Source organism: Perna viridis, chromosome 1 (genome assembly GCF_037379345.1).
Source record: "Perna viridis isolate PV_CMFRI_1.1 ecotype Kerala chromosome 1, ASM3737934v1, whole genome shotgun sequence".
Taxonomy (NCBI): Eukaryota; Metazoa; Mollusca; class Bivalvia; order Mytilida; family Mytilidae; genus Perna; species Perna viridis.
This window is the reverse complement of record NC_142445.1, coordinates 17,887,531-17,909,580: the sequence shown is the minus strand read 5'-3', so window position 1 is coordinate 17,909,580 and position 22,050 is coordinate 17,887,531. Positions and strand designations below refer to the sequence as shown.

Here is a 22,050-nt window from a genome sequence, read left to right as displayed (position 1 = left end):
AAAGACAAAGCCAAATTTAGGTTCCATCCATCTATCGACAATATTAAGTTGCCTGGTTTTTTTAGGGAGTGGTTTGAGATGCTGACGAAATATTTTGATAGAAATTAGATTGTGAGGAGATGATTAAGTTTGATTTTTTAGTTAATTGAATTAATGACCCTCGGACAAAGGCTTCTACATTATACTTTTAATATGATATGTCCATCCCCTTTTTTTCAGCTTTTAGTCCAATTACACTAAATTAAAAAAAAAACCCTAAAATTCCCATTACATTTCAATAGAACATTTTCCCACCAATTACCTCCCCTTAAAAGAGGCTTTGTAATTTTACAATCAATTTTTTATGTAAAAAAAAAATGTTTTGAAATAATTTAAACATACTATTTTTTAATCATTTTAAACTTTATTAGTTCATTGAAAATATATATGTCTGTATGATTTTTAAGGTGTCAGTAAAGGATGCTCTGTGTAATAGGTAGGATCTACCTTGTGTCTGGTATGATGCTGGTTCCAAGAATAGATCTTTAGTGTGTGGTTAAATGTATTTAATCCTATTGGTTGAACAGTCAAGTATATTCATCTTTGAAAATTTACATCCTTTAATTGGGCAGTATTTGTATGTTCAGTGCTCCAACTTAAGTTTGTCAGCAGCTCAAGCAACAAGAAAAAAGGCAATATAACAAGAGATCAACTAAGTTTATTGTCATTCTAAGAGGACAACAATCCTTCACATCAAATTCTGAGGAATGATTAAGTTAGGTTCTAAATTTACAAGTGTATTGTTCTGGTTCAGTTACAATTAGACATACTACTTAAGACATATGGCATGTATATTCATTTATGACAAGTCACACACAACAACAGTTTGAAAACAACAGTGACAAGAAAAAAACAAAACAAAACATAACAGTGACAAAACAAAACGTAATACTTAGATGAAACGGTACATCTAACCCTTAAAACTGGAGAAAAAATACTTGAAAGGATTATATTCATTATAAAAAAACAAAACAATTTAAGTTCCCTTATTACTTTTTTTATTGAAAACCCTTATTACTGTTCAATGGTGAAACAAGATTGTGGTTTGACCTAATTATTGTTGAAGTATTACACATATGAAATGTGGTAATCAGTAAGGTAATGCAGAGGATGACAGAATTACTTATCCTTCTCTTTCCTTTCAAACATTTCAACAATTAACAATTTTCAAGCAACCAGATCTTTCTATTTAAATTTCAGACAGGGAAATTCCTACAACAAGGGGTACAGTGATTATAATCCGTAATAAGGATATTAATACAATAATATATCCAGATACAATATTCCTGATTCCATTGGCATGTGCATTATCACCTGTTTTTAAACTACACCATTTTAAATGTCACTTGCCCTGGCCAAAAAGTGGTCAGGTTTTGGCTTTGAAGGACATCCTCATTTTGAACTTTTATCATTTGAATTAATATTATGAGATAACCAAACAGGAAGGACAGGTTTTCCAGCACATGTTTATGTATACCATTTTGTATGAAAACCTGGCCTTCCCCTGTGGAGATCACTAACCACCCAATAAACCAGAATTACTTATTACAAAACAGATATACATATATTACAATAAGTGTATCACAGATCAGAATACTAAACTATTTACATGCATTTTAACTTCCTATTCCTTCAAAGGTTTTTCCTCTGTGATTAACTCGTAATGTTGTTGCCCTAAAAATAGAAAGTAATTAACCGTCACTAAAATACACAAAACAAATCAGTTCTAAAAATACAGATATCTTTAAAAAAAACTACTGCAAATTTTATTTTCTAATGTAAAACAATAAATTTATAGACATTGAATTTTAGTTTAAATAATGATTTGGTTCATATTACTATTAGTTATTCATTGATCAAAATAATAAAATTATTTATCTCTCCATGATTATAAACAAATGACGACGTTGATTTAAAGACAGTATAAAACATATCGGATTTACGCTACTACATTTTAACGAAAAAGAATAAAACAGTGAGCAAAGATCAGCCACTTAATAGTAAATAACATTTTAACTATTTCTACTAAAGCCAAAAACTGGAATAAGCAAAACTCAAGATTATAAAACTACTCAGAACAATTATTATTGCAATATAAAGCTTAAGATGCATAATTAGAAGCTTAAAAAAGCATGCAATAATTTCTAAATGATGGTATACTTAACGAAAGGATTCTCAGTCTGCCTTCTTTATAAAAATACATTGAGTGTAAACCCCCCACACCCCAGGTCCATTTTCTATATTACATGTACACTTCTACCACAGCTTTTTCCAATGCCATTGGTATAGGTATAGTTTCGCTTTTTACTCTTTGACCTTAAAGACACTCTTCCATGGAAACTCAAGTCACCTGATCCTAATTCTGTTTCCCAATTGGCCAAATACTGATAACTCAATTGCGTTTGAAAAAAACTGTATTGAAAATTAAAATTGAGTGCCATGTGTTATTTCCTGAATGAAATGTAGAAAATTATAAGTAAAAATAACAAATTTTACTGTGTCAGCTATCTTTATTTTCAAAGATAATACTTGTTTACCTAATAACACAATAAACCCATCATGCATGATCTGCTAATGTATCAAGCTGCATCAAGGTGATTTTATGTATCTATAAACTAAGTTTAGCTTCTACAGTCAGTAATAAATGTTCTGACTCTCTTACCATCAGATACTGCATTAGACTTGCGTCCACCATCTATAAAATGCAGTTTAGTAAAGAAATGAAAACATATCAAAAACAATACAGATTTTGGGACCATTTTGATCTAATAACATATAATCTACCAATCTGCTAAAAACTTTAGGCAATTCATTTGGTATTTCAATTTATTTTATTAAATTGCTGGTTAAGAGTTTCTGGAATATACAATTAACTACCAGTAGAAAAGCTTCTTCACTTATACATATACATATATTTATACACTATATAATCCCTGCAACAGACCTTCATTGATCATCACCCATGTCTTTCTTTAGCCTACTTTTCTCTTGCCATTCTACCTAGAGATACTACAGCATACCATAGTGAATGGGACAAAACAAAGGTAAGAACAAGTTAAAATATAAAGGCATTATTCATGTAGGAGGTAAATATGAGGATCATTCTTCAATTATCTAAAAACTGATTGTCAAGTAGTGGGATATAATTCTGGGAACAACAGAAATGATTGGTTTCTATTTAAAAAATGACTTTAGAAGGTGGGTCAACATTTAAGGAAAATGTTTACAGACTTATACTTAGGGAAAACACTATTAAGAGGAGTATCTATCAGTTAAATACTGCATTAACATCTGTAATCAATTTACCTCTAAAATTAACTGTTTGACCATCATGAACCCATTTAACCTTGGCATGTTTAGAGGCTTTGGCACGGACAATGATCTCTAACTCACTGTGTGCAGGGACACGCTTGGAATCAGGACCAACAATTATTTCAGGTGGATGATGAATATGATGATGTGCAGTACTACGTCCTTCAGTTGTCTCTCCTGATACACTGGTGACATGCTGAGCTGACACCTCTAAAATCTGACATTTACTCCCACTGGCAGATAATTGCTTTTGAAGTTGATGTCTATATTAATAAATTAGTAGTTGTTTCTAATTAATAAAACTACTAACAACAGCAGAATAACTATTTCTGTTACAGTTGATTAGTACAGCAGCTTTTCCTACATGCTATAATAACACACTAATAAGTCCTCCAAGCTTGCTTAGCTATATATACATTAGCTATACAATAGAGCCAGCTAAATTGTTGTGACAAAAAGATTAAAACTCAAAAAAGTTTACAGCAATATTTTCCAAGTAATAAAGTTTACATTTCGAAAAATTGTAATAGGTAAGGATAGAATTACAAATTCAGTATTGCAAGTTCAATTACATGTATATTACATTTTAAATAATAGAATAAAAAGGAAATATTCATAATAAAATTTTACTACCACATGTGTGCGAGTTGCAATAATTGTTGGAGCTTGGTTTTGATTTCTGTCTTTGTATCACAACATCAACACATAACAAAAAGAGAATACTCTACCATAGATTTTAATCAGGAATGTAGGTGAAATTCCCAGGAATTTTTGTTGTAAGAAAAAAAGAAAGCATATGTTAGCTAATCTTGAAAAATTTATACCTTTTTAGTATTTAATCTGCTTCATTAACAACCAAGCCACTTTAATATAAAACTTTCTTGCCATTTTTGTAAAAAAAGATGAAACACAGTTTCCACGATGTGAAAATGAATTCCTGAGCTTCCTTGGTAATAAAAAAAACTGATCTGATGAGATAGCTGCCATGGAATATTTAAATGTTAAAACTAAATAATACATAATTATCAGGGTGTTTGTAACCGCATTTCAAATGCTAAATACAAGACTATTACTGCTAATACAAACCATGTTAAACTAGCATTGGGTGTTAAATAATACCTTATATTACTAGCAAAATCTTGTTGATTAGACTCGATAGAGGACACTGCACACTGCATTTGTTCTGAAACATTAGTTAGAATAGAGAAATATATGGAAAGAATGTAAAACGTTGCTGGAACTGTCCACTATAAAAATGTTCTAAATTAGATTTAACAAAGGAATAATTATCCAACATATAAAAATCATGCATTTGTTTTTTTCCTGATGTTACCAGTGCAAACATCTGTCTGTATGCAGTGGAGGATTGAGAAAGAAATTTAAGGGTGGGACGAGGGGGCTGACTAGCCTAGGAGGAGACCCACTCCAGTAATTACTAGTAATGTTCTATGTAATCAATTAAAATTTCTAAGCATAAGGAGACTTCCCCTCTCAATTCTGTCTATAATATGTTTGTATATTGGTCTATATGTTTGTTAAATTGTTACATTGTTGTTACCTCTGCACATCCTTTTTACATGCTAGATATTGAAAGTCGCCAGACAAATTTAGGATTTTTAAATTTGTACACTATCCTATTTATATAGTAATTTTAAGGTCACCAACAACTTTTATTGTGGCCCTTATAAACAAGTGGATTTAAATGAACAAGTAAATATCATATTTGTTACATAATTTTCAATTGCTTACCAGTGCCAGATGCCATCATTGTCACATTTTTACCACACTCTGCCTTTTCTACAGACATTTTTGATTCCACAGTACCATCAACTTTATCTCGATATTCTGAGGATATTGATATTGCTGACTGCCTTTCATTATTTGTGGAAGTTTCTTTACTCATCAGAAGGGTTTGAGATTCTGTTCTTGTGTCAGTACTTGGATTTGAAATGCTGTTTCTTTCTGAACTGCTTTTTTTTTCCTCCTCAATTCTTAATTTCTCTGCTTCTTCAAAGGTCATTCTATGTTTTTTCCTCTTAGCTTTAACTTCAGTTTCTGCTGTTAACTTTTGGTTCTCCTCAGAAGAAACTATTTTCGCTTCCTCAACAGACATTTTTTCATTTGTAGTTTTTCGTTTTTCCTCTTCTTCTTTTGCAATATTTGCAGCATAATTTTCTGCTGTAGTAACTCGTGTCACTTCTTCCTCCAATGAGGCCATCCTGGCCTTTTCATATTCTTCAGCAGATTTCTTGGCTTTTCCAGCTTCTTCAGCAGCAATTTTAGCTTTTTCTGCTTCTTCAGCAGCAATTTTAGCTTTTTCTGATTCTGCTGCAATTCTTGCTTTTTCTGCTTCTTCGGCAGCTATTTTAATCTTCACTGCTTCCTCAGCAGCAATTCTGGTCTTTTCTGCTTTTTCAGCTTCCTCTGCTGCCACTTTGGCTATTTTTGCCTTTTCTGCAGCAATTTTGTTATTTTCTGTTGAATCAGATTGGCACTTTTGATTTGCTTCGGCTTCCAGTCTTAATTTTTCAGCTTCTTCAAATGTCATTCTGTGATGTTTCTTCTTTTTCTTCTTATTCAGTTCCAATTCTTCAGTAGTTATGATATTTTCTGACTCTTCAGCAGCAATCCCAGCCTTTTCTGCCTCTTCAGCAGCTGTTCTTGCCTTTTTTGCTTCTTCAGCAGCAACTCTTGCCTTCTCAGCCTCTTCAATAGCAATTTTTGCCTTTTCAGCCTCTTCAGCAGCAATTTTTGCCTTTTCTGCTTCTTGAGCAACAATCCTTGCCTTTTCAGCCTCTTCTGCAGCAATTTTTGCCTTTTCTGCCTCTTCAGCAGCAAGTCTTGCCTTTTCTGCTTCTTCAACAATGCTTGCCTTTTCAGCCTCTTCAGCAGCAATTCTTGCCTTTTCTGCTCCTTCAGCCATAATTCTTGCATTTTCGGCCTCTTCAGCAGCCACTCTTGCCTCCTCAGCCTCTTTAGCAGCAAGTTTTGCCTTTTCTGCCTCTTCAGCAGCAATTCTTGCCTTTTCAGCCTCTTCAGCAACAATTCTTGCCTTTTCTGCCTCTTCAGAAGCAATTCTTGCTTTTTCAGCCTCTTCAGAAGCAATTTTTGCTTTTTCAGCCTCTTCAGCTGCCACTCTTGTCTGTTCAGCCTCTTCAGCAGCGATTCTTGCCTTTTCAGCCTCTTCAGCAGCAATTCTTGCCTTTTCAGCCTCTTCAGCAACAATTCTTGCCTTTTCTGCTTCTTCAGCTGTAATTTTTGCCTTTTCAGCCTCTTCAGCAGCCACTCTTGCCTTTTCAGCCTCTTCAGCAGCAATGTTTAACTTTTCTGCCTCTTCTGCAGCAATTCTTGCCTTTTCAGTCTCTTCAGCAGCAATTCTTGCCTTTTCAGCGTCTTCAGCAGCCACTCTTGCCTTTTCAGCCTCTTCAGCAGCAATTCTTGCCTTTTCTGCTTCTTTAGCTGCAGTTCTTATCTTTTCTGCCTCTTCAGCTGCTACTCTTGTCTTCTCAGCCTCTATATCGGCAATTTTTGCCTTTTCAGATTCTTCAGCAGCCATTCTTGCCTTCTCAGCCTCTTCAGCAGCAATTTTTGCCTTTTCTGCTTCTTCAACAGCAACTCTTCCCATTTCTGACCCATCAGCAGCAAATCTTGCATTTTCAGATTCCTCAATTACATGTTTTGACTTCACTGCTTCATCAACTGATTGTTTATCTTTGTTTTTCTTTTTTACAGAAAGAACAGATCCCTCTATCTCATCTTCATTAAATGCTGATTTAGATTCTCCATTGGTTTCATTTTCCAGTCTTAATTGTTCTGCCTCTTCAAATGTCATTCTATGTTTTTTCTTTCGCTGATACATCTCAGTATTAGCTCCTGTCTCCTCTATTTCCTCTACTGCAGTACTTGACTGTTCGGATTTATTTTCTACTAATCTTTCTATTTCTTGATTTGTAGCAATACTTGATGTCATTGATAATTCAAGATTTACCCTAGTTTCTGCATTTTCTACACCAACTGCTACATTTTTCAACTGCTCTTCTTCTGCCATATAAAGCAGCATGGCCTTTTCAGCAGCTACTTTGTCTTTTCTTGCCACTACAGCCGCTAATTTTGCTTTTTCCTCAGCATTTATTCTTGCCAACTCAGCTTCTTGCTCAGCCAAAAAGACAGCTCTTTCAGCTTCAATTCTGTCCTTTTCTGCTACTTCCTTAGCCTTTTTGGCAAGTTCTAAAGCAATTCTTGTCTTTTCTTCAGCTTCTTTTTTAGCCTTTTCAGCTTCAATCATTAGGAGATAAATGTATCTTTCTGCCTCAATTTTATCTTTTTTGGCTACTTCTGCAGCCAGTTGTATTTTCTCCTCTTCACTCAAGTTGACATCAAATTCACTTTTGATTGCAGTACTGGTAACAGTTATGGTCCCTGACTTTGATTCTTCTGTTTTCACCAAAATTTTACACTTGTCCACATCAACCTCATCTAATTTTTTGGACAAAAGCTCAAGTGTACTCTTCTTTGACACTGAATCTTCCACAGGTTTTTCAACTTGGTCACTTTGGGAATCTATGCTGGTTATCTTGTTGACTTCTTTTTTCTTGAACTCTGAAATGTATTTTATAAAGTAAGAATGCAAAAATATCCTGCTTCATGCTTAAGGGCTAAGCTGGTCTTAGTAATTGTTTTATTTTTACCATTCAAGACTTGCAGTATTGTAAAGTGGAAGACCTAGCAAATAAATATTGTGTTATTACAGTGAAACCTGTCTAATCCAATTCATTTAGGACTTGGTCAGTTTAGACAGGTATTTAGTAATATAAAAGAACTTAAAAAAAGTGTCTAGTTAAGACCATCTCTGCTAGCCAAGTGTTATGGTCTGATACATAATAATGTACTTATTTCAGAGTTTCAGAGGTCACATTTTTTCATGGATCAAAAATCCAATCATTTTGTTCAGGAAACCATGTGAAACAGTTCACTGAATTCTGTACAGTAGATTCTGAGAAGATTTTTGAAAGTAATAACAACAAAAGCAGCAAAAAACATCCACAAAAGCAATAACTCCAACACTGGTTAACAGATTTTCACCAAAATTTGACAACAAATAGATCTAATCATGCTGAACACTTTAGCTTCTATCAGAATTTGGCTAAATCTAATGGTTTTGGAGATATATGCAAAAAATACCCTGATGTCTGACCCCTATGTTCTATTTTAAATAACAGAGGCCATGTTTTTCGATGGATCAAAACTTTAAGCATCATTTTGTGCAGGATACTATACGAAACAATCATACCAACTTTCATTGAGTTCAGTACAGTAGTTTCTAAGGAGAAGATTTTAAAAACTAATAACATCAAAAACAGCAAAAATCTCCAAAAAGAATAATAACTCCAACAGATTTTCACCAAAATTTGATCACAGATAGACCTAATCATGCTGAACACTTTCACCTTATGTCAGAATTCGGTTAAATCTAACAGTTTTGGAGATATATGCAAAAAAAAAAGCTGTCTGACCCCTATGCTCTATTTCTAATATCAGTGGCCATGTATTATTCGACGGATCAAAAATCCAAACTTCCATTTTGTGCAGGATGTTTCATCCAAATCCATTCAAAAGTTTCGGAGAAAAAGATGCTTGAAAAATTTTTAATGATGATGATCACAGACATCTACAACGACGATGGACACCAAATGATGGCAACAGCTCACATGGTTACATGTTATGGTATGTGATTCATATCTCACATGAAAAATACAATGTCATTGTTTTCCTACACAGGACACTTTCATAATGCCCTACTTTGGTACTCACCATCTCCCACATGTAGATTGCATCTGACTTTGACTCTACCAAGTCTATTTCTAACCACACAAACATATAGCCCTCGGTCACTGTACTCAGCATCACTTATAGTAAGTGTTGATTCTCCTGCTTCCGTTACCAAAGCTACTACTCTGGGAGACTGAATAATGTCCATCATGTCTTTTTGCCTGAAATAGGATTCATACCTTTTTTAATAAAAATTTTGAAATATGTATATAACACACGTGAAGTAAACATACTGGTATATTTGAAGGTGGTGATGTTATGAATAAATAAAAAATTCCTTTAGAAATTCATACTTTTAGAATAAAGATTTTCAAATCTTCATGAAACTGGCCCCAGATTTTTTTGTTAATTTTCTGAAAAAACAGTTTGAAAGCAGAGTGAACATACTTAAATTGCAAGATTAAAATCAGTCATAGCTTATTTACTTATGTTTGAATATTAAAAAATGCTACTGAAATATAGTTTCTCCCTCAATTTAACACTGCTTCAGTCATTTTAAACCTGCCTTGTTGTAAAGGAGTGAATTACTTGTATGAATATTTGTTGAAAGTTAATTCTCCAGTAAATCTAAAGTTTTTGTTGATACTTACCATCTAAAAGAAGGAGGTGGGTTTCCTACAGCACTACATTTCAGTACAATAGTTCCCCCTTCTACTACTCCTATGATACTTTCAGGTCGCTCTGTTACAGTTGGAGGTCCAATCTCTAGGCTCTTATTTTTCTCGACTAGTAATAGAATTTATAAAGCATTTAAAAATCAATGTCCTGTATGTCTAATAACCATTTGTTATAAGTCAGTCCACTTTAAAAGATCTCTTATCACTTCAGTTGAATACTATGCTATTTTGGAAGTTAAAACCTAGATCCGAATAAGTACAATGTTAATTCCATTCTATTGAAAATACCAGCCTCAAGCATGGATGTGCATAAAATTAATGCAGAGGGTTTTTGGCAACATGCTGATAATGAACTACAAAAAGGATGAATAATACTAAAGACTTTTGTTTGGCAAAATCTGGATTTTAGTTGTGTTAAATCAAATTCTGCACTTTTAAATTCAATGATTTATTTATTTTAATGAATTATCATATCAACTGAAATTTAAAGGTGTCAGTATATTCAGGGTGTGCCATTACCAGCTCTTATCTACCATATAAAATTAAAAAAAAATAAGTATGCCCACATAATTTTTTTTCAGCCAATAAACAATGAAAAGAGCACACTCCTCATTTTACTTGGGGCAGTAAAAAAAAAACCTGCCCCTTCATTGGTTTTCATAAAAAATGGTCTGAGAACCAAATGTTAACTCTGAATGTTAGACCTAAAACATGGTACGCATATCTAATATCCCTCCTTTTCATGGAGTATATTAGTCATCAGGACCTAATGTTAATGAAAATAGTCATGCAAAAAAGCACTATAAGCCAGAAATTTCATGAAGAGCTGCTGCACAATTTTTAAAGCAAATGCTGTCTTACAACTAGGCATTGTCAAATGATGTTATATTTAGTTTGATTGTCTTTGGCGAATATGAGCAGCTAACAACATTCATATATTCAACACTGTATCTACGACTTGATGACTGAACTACAAAATATATATGTACATAACAAACTAAAAAATATAGAATCAATGCACACAAACCTAACTGGAAGTAGATATATGGGTTACTCAATTGTCATTAACAGGTACAACACATGGTACTTCAAATAATTTAACTTTAATTCAAACTTTTTAATGTTTACTGCTGATATATTGAGACAGGTACTATCAATCAGTAAATTTTCATTATTTCACTTCTAACAAGAATTTAAAGCTGTTGGAACACTTTCCTCATAGATGAATTCACAGATTTTTATGAAAGATCTGGAATTTGAGTGAAAGTAAATCAAAACACTGCAAAAATATTTTAAAAAACAGTGCATAAGTTCCCTGGTTACAGTAAGTACAACTTCCCATGCACAATTTCCTCAAACATGCTTTTAAAATTTTTAGACTGCTTTAAAATAATTACATGCATTCATAAGTCATACCTTTCATTATAATACTAGCATTAACAGATTCTATGCCTTCCTCATCAGCTACCTCAAATGTATAACTACCACAGTCTGATTCCTGAACATCTTCTATAGATAGGCTATATACTCCTTTAGACTCCTGAAACAAGATAGTTATAAGTACCAATGGCTTTGTTGTATCTTTAAAAAAATGCATGGATAGTGTTATAAACTATATAAAATGTACTTTTATAGTAACTATATAAAATGTACATGTACAGTGTTAACTATATAAAATATACATGTATAGTTTTAATTGAATAAAAATACATGTATTGTTAACTATATAAACTATTTATGTATAATGTTAACTACTTTTGTATATAAAAATACATTATGGTGTTAATTATATAAAAAAATACATGTGTAGTGCAACTTTAGTCATGTACAACCCAGTAGACTACTTTGAGCATTATACAACAGTTCTTAGCAAACCTGTGTTCATAATAACTGAAACAATTCTCATTAATTTGAGGATTTTGAAATTGTGTGACCATGAATTAGTTAAATAAATATTTCAGGAATAAGTTTCATTGCAAGTTTTGTCAAACCTGATATTACAGAAAATAACAAAATATCAGGTGGGTGTATTTTCCTGCTGGTGACTACTCTTTGAGGAAAATAAGAGCCTAGAGATTGTATTTCCAACTGTTACAGAACAGCCTGAAAGCATCACAGGAGTGATATAAGTTTTTTTTAAAGAGGCTGTACTGAAATCATGTTAAAATAAATAAAGTAAAAAAAATGTGGTTTATACTCTGTTCCTGTATAGTATTATTTTCTGCAATCAGACAAAAATGATTCCGGCTCTCTCTACATTTACTCAGGACTGTGCTTTCGGATTTGTAAAATATATTAATAGTTCTGAAAACTTATTAAATAATTTTTATAATTCTTTGGCTTTTTGTAAAAATAAGAATAAAAAATCATAACAATTTAATTTCAAGATCTTGAATTGGCCATTGCATTTCAGCATTGCATATTACCAAAAGTGCCTACCTTAAAACTGTATTTTCTCTTTTTTTGTCGAATTTCTTTGCCATCTTTATACCACTTGACAGTAAGGTTTGGCTGCTTGTCTACTGCACATTCAAAATAGGCTTCCTGTCCTTTATAAACAGTTGTGTCTTTAATGGGATAGAGAATCAAGGGAATAAATAAATCAGGGGTTTCATGTGGCAACACTGTCTCAACTCTCTGGGTTTCTAATCCTGAAATATAAATTAAACTATAATTATCTCCCTTGTTTTTATGATACAATGAGAATAACCAGACATACATTCCCAAAACTCTAATGTTTTCAGTTTATTAAGCTAAGCATAAAAGAAATATAAGCTTGAATATATTTTATCAAATAAAACAAATGCAACTTTTTAATTCAATATGTATTTCATTCAAGTGCTAGGGGAGATTATTTGAATGTGCTGCAAAATGAAATTCTATATTTCTGCTACAAGAGTACTTTATTTTTAATAAATGAGAGTAAAATTACTTTAGAAAGTGATTTTGAAATAAGCATTAGTAAGTCTACCCTATTACTTCAAAATATTTGAAACACATTTCAATAAGCTATACATTCAAATGAACAGTACCTAAGAAACTGAATAACCCTCCACTCAAAAGGAAGAATTAGATATTTTTAGAAATAAACTTACTTTTTAGATTAAGAACTGTTTTAGATGAGAATGTCCCAGAACTTGTCATCAGAACACATTCATATTCCCCAGCGTCTTTCAGTTTGAACCTGCGGAAGACCACGGTTGATTCTTGAGTCACTATATCCCAGTTAACCATCACACGTCTACAGCTCTCCAACTCTTCTCCATCTTTAAACCTGTAAGGGGTATGTAAGCAGCATATGATTTCCAATAAAAAAATATTGGTAATGTTTGATCTTTTAACTTTTTTCAGCCTGTACCGGCTAAGATTTATAGCAGTAGGTTGCAAAACAAGAAATCTTTGAGCCAAAGTCTACCAGTGAAAATCATCACCCTAACTTCATTAAATGGTCAAATACAAAGTTGGTTGAAATCAAATTTAACTATATAGAACACCTATATAAAGCCTGTGAAAATATAAATTGGCTGTGACAAGTAGTTGCAGAAAAAAAGCATAAAAAAGTGTGATGGACAAACAGACAAATGAAACAATATACGCCTCTCTGTGGTATAAGAAAATACAAATGTACCCTAATTATTTAATACCAAATATATTTTTATGAAATAGGTAAACAATATGTCCCCATCTAAACTATTATTATATCTAACCCATCAATGTATTACATACCATTTAACAGGACCGAGTGGATCACCAGCGACCTTGACATATAGTCGTACATTCTCATCTCTCTCCATTGGACAGTACTCAGGCTTCAAGGCAACCAAGAAATTGGCATCACCTGTTATTACTGGTTTCTGACACTCTAGTTTATAAAAGAATCATGAAATAAAAGACTTGATGCTATAAAAATGACCCTACTCCGTCCGATTTTGAGTCCACCTTTGCTCCCTTGAATGAAGTGCAGGTGAACTCAAAACCCTGACTTAGGAGAATATTTAAAAATAGGAGGGCCAATATTTTCTTGACTTTACAATCTATATGATGTTCCCTTAGAAGATGTAGGAAAGTTATTAATATTAATTTGACTGTTCAGTAACATGAAGTTACACACATTGTTGTGCTAAGTATATCTAACTCATACAGGAAGTTGATACCAGACAGCACAAAAAAAAGCTGACAATATATGCCCCATCTATATAAAGCAACACACCAAATTTAAAATCAATCCATCCATTGGGAGCCTAGATTTTCATGACAAAAATTTTCCATTTCATCCGATGGCAGTCCCACAAAATGTAAAGTTGATACTATACAGCACCCATCTATATAAATTTACACACCAAATTTGAAATTAATCCATCAATTCAGAGTTGAGAAAATTGTGTTAGACAAATGGACATATAGGATGACAGATGGATTGATGGATGGATGGAGAAGATGATTCCAATTTACCACTCACTCATTGAGTGGGACTATAATTATCTACTGACCTTTTATTTATTTCATATCAGTATTACAGAGTAAAAAGGTTTTCCTTAACTGTTCTTATTTATCTTTTTTTTCATACACTTTAATTTCTACCTTGGTTTATCATTGTGAACACCAACAAAAACTCTTAGTCTAAATGGGTTTTATTGGTAACATACCAAAATGCATCTCCAATCAATTCCTCTATTGTTTTTTTTTTTTTTTTTTTTTTGCTGTTTGGTAAATTTCATTTCTACTTTTGTATTTTGATTATTTTAAGAATTAAACTTTTTAATAAATGGAAAAGTCAAATACACAGCAACTCATTAAAGGTAATACATGTATATTGTACAATGTGATTGACATTTCTCAGTTATCCACTCACATATGCTCAGTCTTTCAATATGTTAAGATTTTGTTGTTTTGTCTTTTTATGATAAATGAAATGACTGTACAAATGACTTATATGGTTCATGCTTAGAAAGGAAAATGAATATGGCTCATGCATCAGAGGAAACTTTCAAATCACTCTTAAAAATTATCGGTAATATAAAATGGCTATAATCCAAACAATACATATTAATTTTTGTCCAATCTATATAATATGTGAAGTAAAAAAGTCTGTATGACAAATGACTACTGTAAAAACTTAAACAAGGAACACTTTATCAATGTTTTATAGTCTAATACCTCTATGTAGAAACCATGCTTCTATCATGAAGAATTAATCTTTGATGAAAAGTATAAAATTTAATCTAAAAAAATAGTTTATTTTGTTTTAAGCAGTAGTCTTTGTAAGAATCATGCAAATTATGTAATATGTGATATACCCCAAAAAAGGCTACACATCTTCATTTTTGTTATTAAGTTGCTTCATAGGTTTGTAAGAGTAATCAAGGGAACCAAGGTTATAGCGGTAATCAAAGAGTAATCAAGGGAATCAAGGTTATAGCGGTAATCAAAGATTAATCAAGGGAACCAAGGTTATAGCGGTAAAAGAATGTAATCCAGGGACAAAGACCAGTATGATGAAATGTATAATTATTAATTGCAATCAGTCTGCTCTTAGGAGATAATTTACTTTGAAAATTCTAGTTTCTACTGTATTTCAGTGTCATTAACATAGTTACCTGCCTTAAATTTGAATTATTTAGTACATTCTTTGTAATGTATATTGCCTATGAACAATGGTTATATAAAAAACCACATATTAATTTCTACTATAACTTTTTAAACAAAATATCAAAAATGAAAATAGGTAGGCTTTCCAACCATGAATCACATTTGCACGATCCTTAGCTGGAGGACTACTTAAAAAGTTTTGTGTTTATTCTAATTGATGTATAATTTATTTCAGTCTCAAACAGTTACCAGTTAAAAGTGAAAAATGATTTACTTGTAATACTTTCATTCAAGGTATATTAAAAAATAAGTCCTTGAAAATCTCTGATAATTGAGAAAAATTCATATGCAAATAGAAACATGAGTAAATTTGAAGGATGGAAAACTATAAAATCCACAGTAGAACTATATTGTTTGTAAATAATCAAAGGATGATATGGAAAACCACTCCAAAACACTATATCTAGTCATTAAGGTAGGTTCAAACAGTTACCTTGCTTTGATGTTTCTACACCTGTTATTAAGCATTGCTTTGATTTAAATAATTGCAAGTAGTTTTAAAGTATACATCACATAAGTGTGTCCACAAAAATACATTTTTTATAGCAAATATCTTTTGCTTTTTTACTTAGAATGATTACTTAGTGTAAAATGTCATAATTTGTAACTTTAAAAGGCAAACAGCTAGAAAACAACACTTCATGGTGCAAAATGGTGACTTTTAATGTAGAAAATGTCATTTAAACTACATACTTGTTCTCATCTTTCCAACACTGTATTTTGAAAATTAATGCTAAGTTTGTTTCAAAATACAATTTATAATGGTAATTGTTAAAAACCTTACATGTTTCTGCCTCAACCATAATTCCTTGATTATCAACTACTGCAGTTGAACTTGCTAACCTGTATAATACACATAAAACAGATCTACAAAATATTCTCATATGGGAGATAACTCTATATTTTCCTTAAAATTTCTGTAATTCAAAAATGACTTCCATTTTTATTAAATCAAAGAATTCAGGTAATATCAATAATCTGTTATTTTAAACAGTGCACTTTATTCTGCAATTGATTTGTTGATTATCAACTATTGCAGTGGGCTTGAAGACCTGTATAATACACATTAAACAGATCTACAAATATTTACAATATTGGAGATAACTCTAGTTTTTTTTTTCTTTAAAATTCTGTAATTTGAAAATGACTTCTTTAAATAAAAAAAGCCAAACAAAAATTAGTAAGTGCAAAATTAGTTGATAATTAGATATGATGTAATTTGTAGAAGATACATGTATAATTGTTATATCATAACTGTCTACTAATTCTACGCTTCCAATTTTTTTGTGGAATCAACAACTGATTCTTCTTTTTTACCATCACAGTGGATTTATGAATATGTAAGGATTTATAATTGTTTGCTAATTCAGATATTTAAATATCTTTGGAAAACTGATCAATTGCTTCCAAAGCAAAAGATAATGTATAAAATATTAACAAATAGATAGTCTATACCCACACTTAAGTGTATTAATTATGTTCTCCAAAGATTAGTTAAAGAAAAAGGCAAAGAGAATTTCAGATTAAATTGATTTTGTATCAATTTCAATTTTTGTGAAGTATAAAAAGAGTGACTATAAAATAAAAATACACAGGCATGCTGATTTAAAGAGTCTATAACAGCCCATACTCAGCCCTTTCCTAAACCATAGAACTTTTGCGTAAGTCCTTTTCTATTTGATTAAAAATCTTGACAATATCCTCAATACCCATTAAAAGTGACAGTCCTTATTATTGTCACAAGCAGTTGGTGAGGAAAACAACACATACCGTTCAATGGTGGATTTAGATGACTTTTTCTTCCTTTGTACCATTGCAGTTCCCTGTTCTTCAGTTTCCTCTAACCTTTCAACCTCTGCTGTTAAACTGGCACTACTTTTTTCTTCAATGCTTACACTGCTTGTTGCACTGAGTTTAGATTCCTCAAGAGCTGTTGAAGAAGCTTTGATCTCTTGTTCATTCACAGATGTTACTGTCAAACTTTCCTCTGTGTGTTCTTTGCTTGCTACCTTTCTGCCAGAACCAGCATTTTCTGAACTTAAATCCACTTGAGCTTCAACTTTTTTAGAACTGACCTCAGTAGCACTTTTATTTCTGTTTTTAGTGCTAGAATCTGTTACATCAGTTTCTGGCTCTAATCTTCCTTCAATTTTAACTTCACAATGACATAAGTCTTCACCGGAAATGTTTGTAGCTTTCAAAGTATAAGTTCCAGAGTCCCGTTTGAAGTCCGTGATAGGAATTTCCAGGTTATGATACTGAGCCTTAGAGGTCAATGAGATGTGTTCGAAATCCCCTGTAATCTTCTGATTATTGTGAAGCCATACAACTAGAAAAGATGTGCATATAGTTAATAAATATACAACAGATCTGTAATTAATTTGGACTAATTACTGACTATGCATCCCTTTCATTACATGATGGTCAGTTACTGAGGCTCTCTACGGGTGAATCATATACCTTTGTATCATGTTCATTATTCTTTGTACAGTGGTAATATTTATTGTTATTGTAAGATATTAACATTGCCAATTCTTCAGGAAGAACACTTCAGCATTGCCAATAATATGTTGTACTACTATAAAGTAGTCACTTTTGTATGATACTTCACAGCTGATAACTTACTAATAACTTGAAAGAGTAATCAAGGGAACCAAGGTTATAGCGGTAATCAAAAGAATGTAATCCAGGGACAAAATTAATGAAATTGGTTTTATAGAGACCAAACATGTATGCTTCTTTTAATTAACATTTTTGTTTTAAAAGAAATTAAAACTTTCAATATGGTATCTAATTTAGAAATTTGATTTTATCCTTTTACAGTAAGTTAAAAACCATAAAATAAACATTGATAGAATAGCAATATAGCAGTCTGTTATAAAAGTAGTTTGTTTTAATGATGATAACAACTGATAATGATATTTCAGAGAGTACATAAATACATGTTTGTGTGGTACCAAAGTCTCCATGTTCATCACTTTTTTTCTCCATCAAAACTCAGATAGTTAAATGACATCCATAAACTTCAATTATTAGGTACTAATTTCCTGTTTCACATAATTGCACCCAACCTCTTAAAACTAAATGTGTATCTGTATTACAACATTAATCTCACAAATTTTACCTTTAGGGTTAGGTGTACCAGATACCAGACACTGCAGCTTCAGAGGTTCACCATCCTTTATCTCCACATTTTTGGGCAGGTATTTGACAATATTTGCCCGTGTTGTATAAATTGTCTCTTTATCCTCCTCCTTGCCCATGTCTACTCCAGCCTCTACCTCTGCCTCTGCTGACTCAGCAATAGTCTTCTTTGTCTGCAACAGGGCATTTTCATCGATTTCAATGCTTTGTCTGCTTTCAAGTTTTTCTAAAGAGGATTCATTATAACTGGACATTTCAACAGAGGAATCCATTGAAAGTTCTGTTTTAGCCTCTTCAGCATTCATTTTGACAGTAGAAGCCATTTCAGAAGATTCCATAGCCATTTGGGACTTAACCTTTTCTGACTGTGTTGTGACAGTTTCAGCAGAGGAATCTGCTGATTTCACAAAACTTGTTTCTGCTGCTTGTTTTTCAGAAGACATGGAAGATGCTACTTCAAAGGACGGTGTTGAAATCTCTACTTTCGCTGATTCTGTTTTCATTGAAGATGATGTTTCAGCAGATGACGTCATACAGACTTCGTTCTTAGCTTCTAATACTTCCTGCTGTAAAGTGGTAACGTCTGCAGCTGAAGTCATAGACATTTCAGATTTTGCCTCCAATGATTTTTTCTGTGCAGATGCCAATTCAACAGATGACTCCTCTGAAAGAGCAGCTGACAATGCAGTTTGACTTTTCTGTACTGACAAACTTTCCTCAGATTTTGATGCAACATTTAATTTTGATTGGGAGGATTCTGATTTCTCCTCTGCAGACAATACTGAACTCTTTGCCTGCTCTGATCTTGCTGATTTGCAGTCTTCAATCTTATCAGCAGATTCTAATGATGCTTTCTTCAATGATTTCAGATCACTCTTGATGTCCTGGCCCTCTTTGTCATCTGAACTTTTACCCTCCTTTTTATCAGATGTTAGTGAACTTTCCATACATGTTTGTTCAATAACAGAGTATTCTACAGCTTCCTTCTCCTTAGTTCCAATAGATTCAACAGCTTTGTTTTCCATACTTTGTTTAGCATTTATAAGTTCTGAACTAATCTTATCTACATTTTCTGTGGTTTTTGAAGCAGCAGATGAAGAAGAAGAATCAATTTCATCCACAGTTTTCTTGCTCAAAGTATCCTCTACTTTAACTTCATTTTTCTTTGATTCTAATGCTTGTTGAGAACTTTTTGATACTGTTTTGTTTTCGGTATTCATTGATGAAACATTGTCTTCTACAACTGTTTTGTTCTCAGACTGTGCCATAGCTGTAGATGTTTCTAGTTTACTTTCTACAGATGTTTTTGTCTCATTCATACTTTCTGATTCCTTTGAGAAAATTGAACTTCTAATTGAATCAACTTTATTCTCCATAACAGCCTCTGAGCTTTGAAGTTTTGATTCTGCACTCACAGTAATAGCAGACTCCATTGCAGATTCCACTATTTTGGATGCCAAATTTTCAACTTCCTGAGCTGTAGCTGAACTTGTCTCCTCTAGAACCTCAGTTTTTACTGTGTTGCTTTTTAATTTTGCATCTTTTTCAGATTTCTTATCTTGCTTAAAAGATATCATATTACTACTCCCACTTGACAAATTATTTGAATCATCTTTTTGGTTATTTGTTTTCTCTTCTGCTTTAATTGCCTTGTCTGTGCCGTTAACTTTATTATCAATAGAAGATTTCCTAGAAAGTTTTCCAATTCTTTCTTCAAGTGATGAATCTCTACTTAACTTCCCTCTCATCCTATTTGCTAAATTCCCCTCTATTGAGGATCCTCTACTTAACCTCCTCCCATTCTGACCATTCTCTTCAAATGAAAGGCCTTTACTTAGCTTCCTCTTGGGTTTATCTTGAGAACCTTCATCAATGGATGATCCTTTACTCAGCCTTCTGGTTTGTATCTCTCCATTCGGGGAATAAAGTTTCTCTAGCTTTACTTCCCCTTTCGACATCTTCCTTGCCTTCTCTATAGCTTCAAATGATTCATTCCTTTTTAGTTTACTAGTGACACCATCAACAGAATTCTCCTCAGTTGCTGCTGAAACAGCTTTCATCTGTGATTCTTCTACTGTTTTAAACATTTGTTTTTCTTCTAATTTAATTTCTGATGATTTTACTTCAGAACAAATAGCTTCAGACCTGTGTGACATAAGGTTTAATGAATCAGTTGATGTGGAATTCTCTAATTTCAGGTCAGCTTTGTCACCTGTGGAAGTTTTGTTAGAGGAGGCTGTACTATCTATGCTGACCTCCAGAAGGTTGGTACTCTCACTGACAGATGACTTACTCTGGCTTTCACCAGAGGATGCCTTTGAACTTATAGATTTCTCTGACAATGAAGAAGCTTCAGATGACTTGCTTTTACTTAACAGTTCTGACCTATTCTCAGTCTTAGCTGCTGCACTGCTTTGAAGATCAGCAATAGTAACTTTTTCTACTTTTAATGTTTCTAAAGACTGTCCAGTCTTTGAGCTTAATATATCTTCTTGTTTTAAAGATGATTCCTCTGCAACCAGTAAGCTATTGGAAGAAATACTGGAAAGCTTTGAAGAACTACTATATTGGTCAATGGCTTTGATTGTCTGAACTTCTAGATGACCTTGATTATCTCCATTTCTAACTATGTCCTTCCTCTGTAATGTTTTATCCACTTCATCCATACCATTTATGCTTTGTCTGCTTTCTCTATGAGTTGTTCCCTCAGTAATTTCACTTTGACTGACCTTTGATATTTGACCTTCATTGCCAATATTGGAAACATCTATATTTTCACCAGTCTCTTCATCCTCAAAAGAATATCTTCTTCTTATCAATTTGAATTCCCCATTTTCTCCATGTACAAGTTTAGTTCCCGATTCTGTAAAAAGAGAATGGTTCATATAGTGAGAATTTGAAAGGTTTACATTAGTAAGTCATAAAAACTGTCAAGTCTAAATTACTATTCATGTTTATATTCCATGTCCAATTTTTTCAACTGTAATAGTGAGCTCAACTGGTGTTCAGTCAGATATAACCACAAACTGACATACAAAACAATGGGACCAGATATGGATACTGTTTATATCAAACACATTCCTCATTTATACATTTTATGACCAAAAAGTGTTATCAGCAATTTATTGCATTTATTATAATGTATACTCTTTTCTGAAAAGTAGATATTTTGTTTTACTGATTTTCAATTGTTATTACTGCCTGATAATTTCAGGATACTGACAGGACACTGAAACTATCAGCAATTTCCAATAACAATGTAAGGTCAAAAGAACTGTGACATTGCCAATAGACAAAAATAATCAGTTTTGAAGGTCCCGACAGAACATTGCATCTTGCCTTAACAGATTTACTGGGATATTTCCCGACTGGACTTCATTACTGCTGTTATTCTGTAAACATTTATACTCATTTTGGGTTCTATTAATCATTTTAAGAGCAGGTTCACCTAAGAATCATC

At 32.6% G+C, this 22,050-nt stretch overlaps 1 protein-coding gene across 5 annotated transcripts in view; it reads right to left on the bottom strand.

Moving 5' to 3' along the window:
- Positions 1–677: 677 nt before the first annotated feature.
- The window catches only part of LOC148627553 (uncharacterized), a 38,871-nt gene continuing 17,498 nt past the window's right edge, over positions 678–22,050 (bottom strand). For 2 of the 5 annotated variants that reach the window (XM_088574633.1, XM_088574643.1), the window contains exons 10-24: positions 18,571–21,453; positions 17,217–17,775; positions 16,231–16,289; positions 15,880–15,900; positions 13,524–13,659; positions 12,893–13,071; positions 12,237–12,448; positions 11,214–11,337; positions 9,771–9,906; positions 9,163–9,341; positions 5,101–7,950; positions 4,471–4,534; positions 3,346–3,614; positions 2,702–2,734; positions 678–1,713 (exon numbers count right to left, since the gene is read on the bottom strand). In XM_088574633.1, the coding sequence (XP_088430759.1) occupies positions 1,664–1,713; positions 2,702–2,734; positions 3,346–3,614; positions 4,471–4,534; positions 5,101–7,950; positions 9,163–9,341; positions 9,771–9,906; positions 11,214–11,337; positions 12,237–12,448; positions 12,893–13,071; positions 13,524–13,659; positions 15,880–15,900; positions 16,231–16,289; positions 17,217–17,775; positions 18,571–21,453 (7,754 nt within the window). In that variant the 3' untranslated portion in view covers positions 678–1,663. Of the gene's footprint in view, positions 1,714–2,701; positions 2,735–3,345; positions 3,615–3,984; positions 4,076–4,470; positions 4,535–5,100; positions 7,951–9,162; positions 9,342–9,770; positions 9,907–11,213; positions 11,338–12,236; positions 12,449–12,892; positions 13,072–13,523; positions 13,660–15,879; positions 15,901–16,230; positions 16,290–17,216; positions 17,776–18,570; positions 21,454–22,050 lie in introns of those variants that run through there. The other 3 variants (XR_015920965.1, XR_015920964.1, XM_088574650.1) reach the window with 3 other exon arrangements.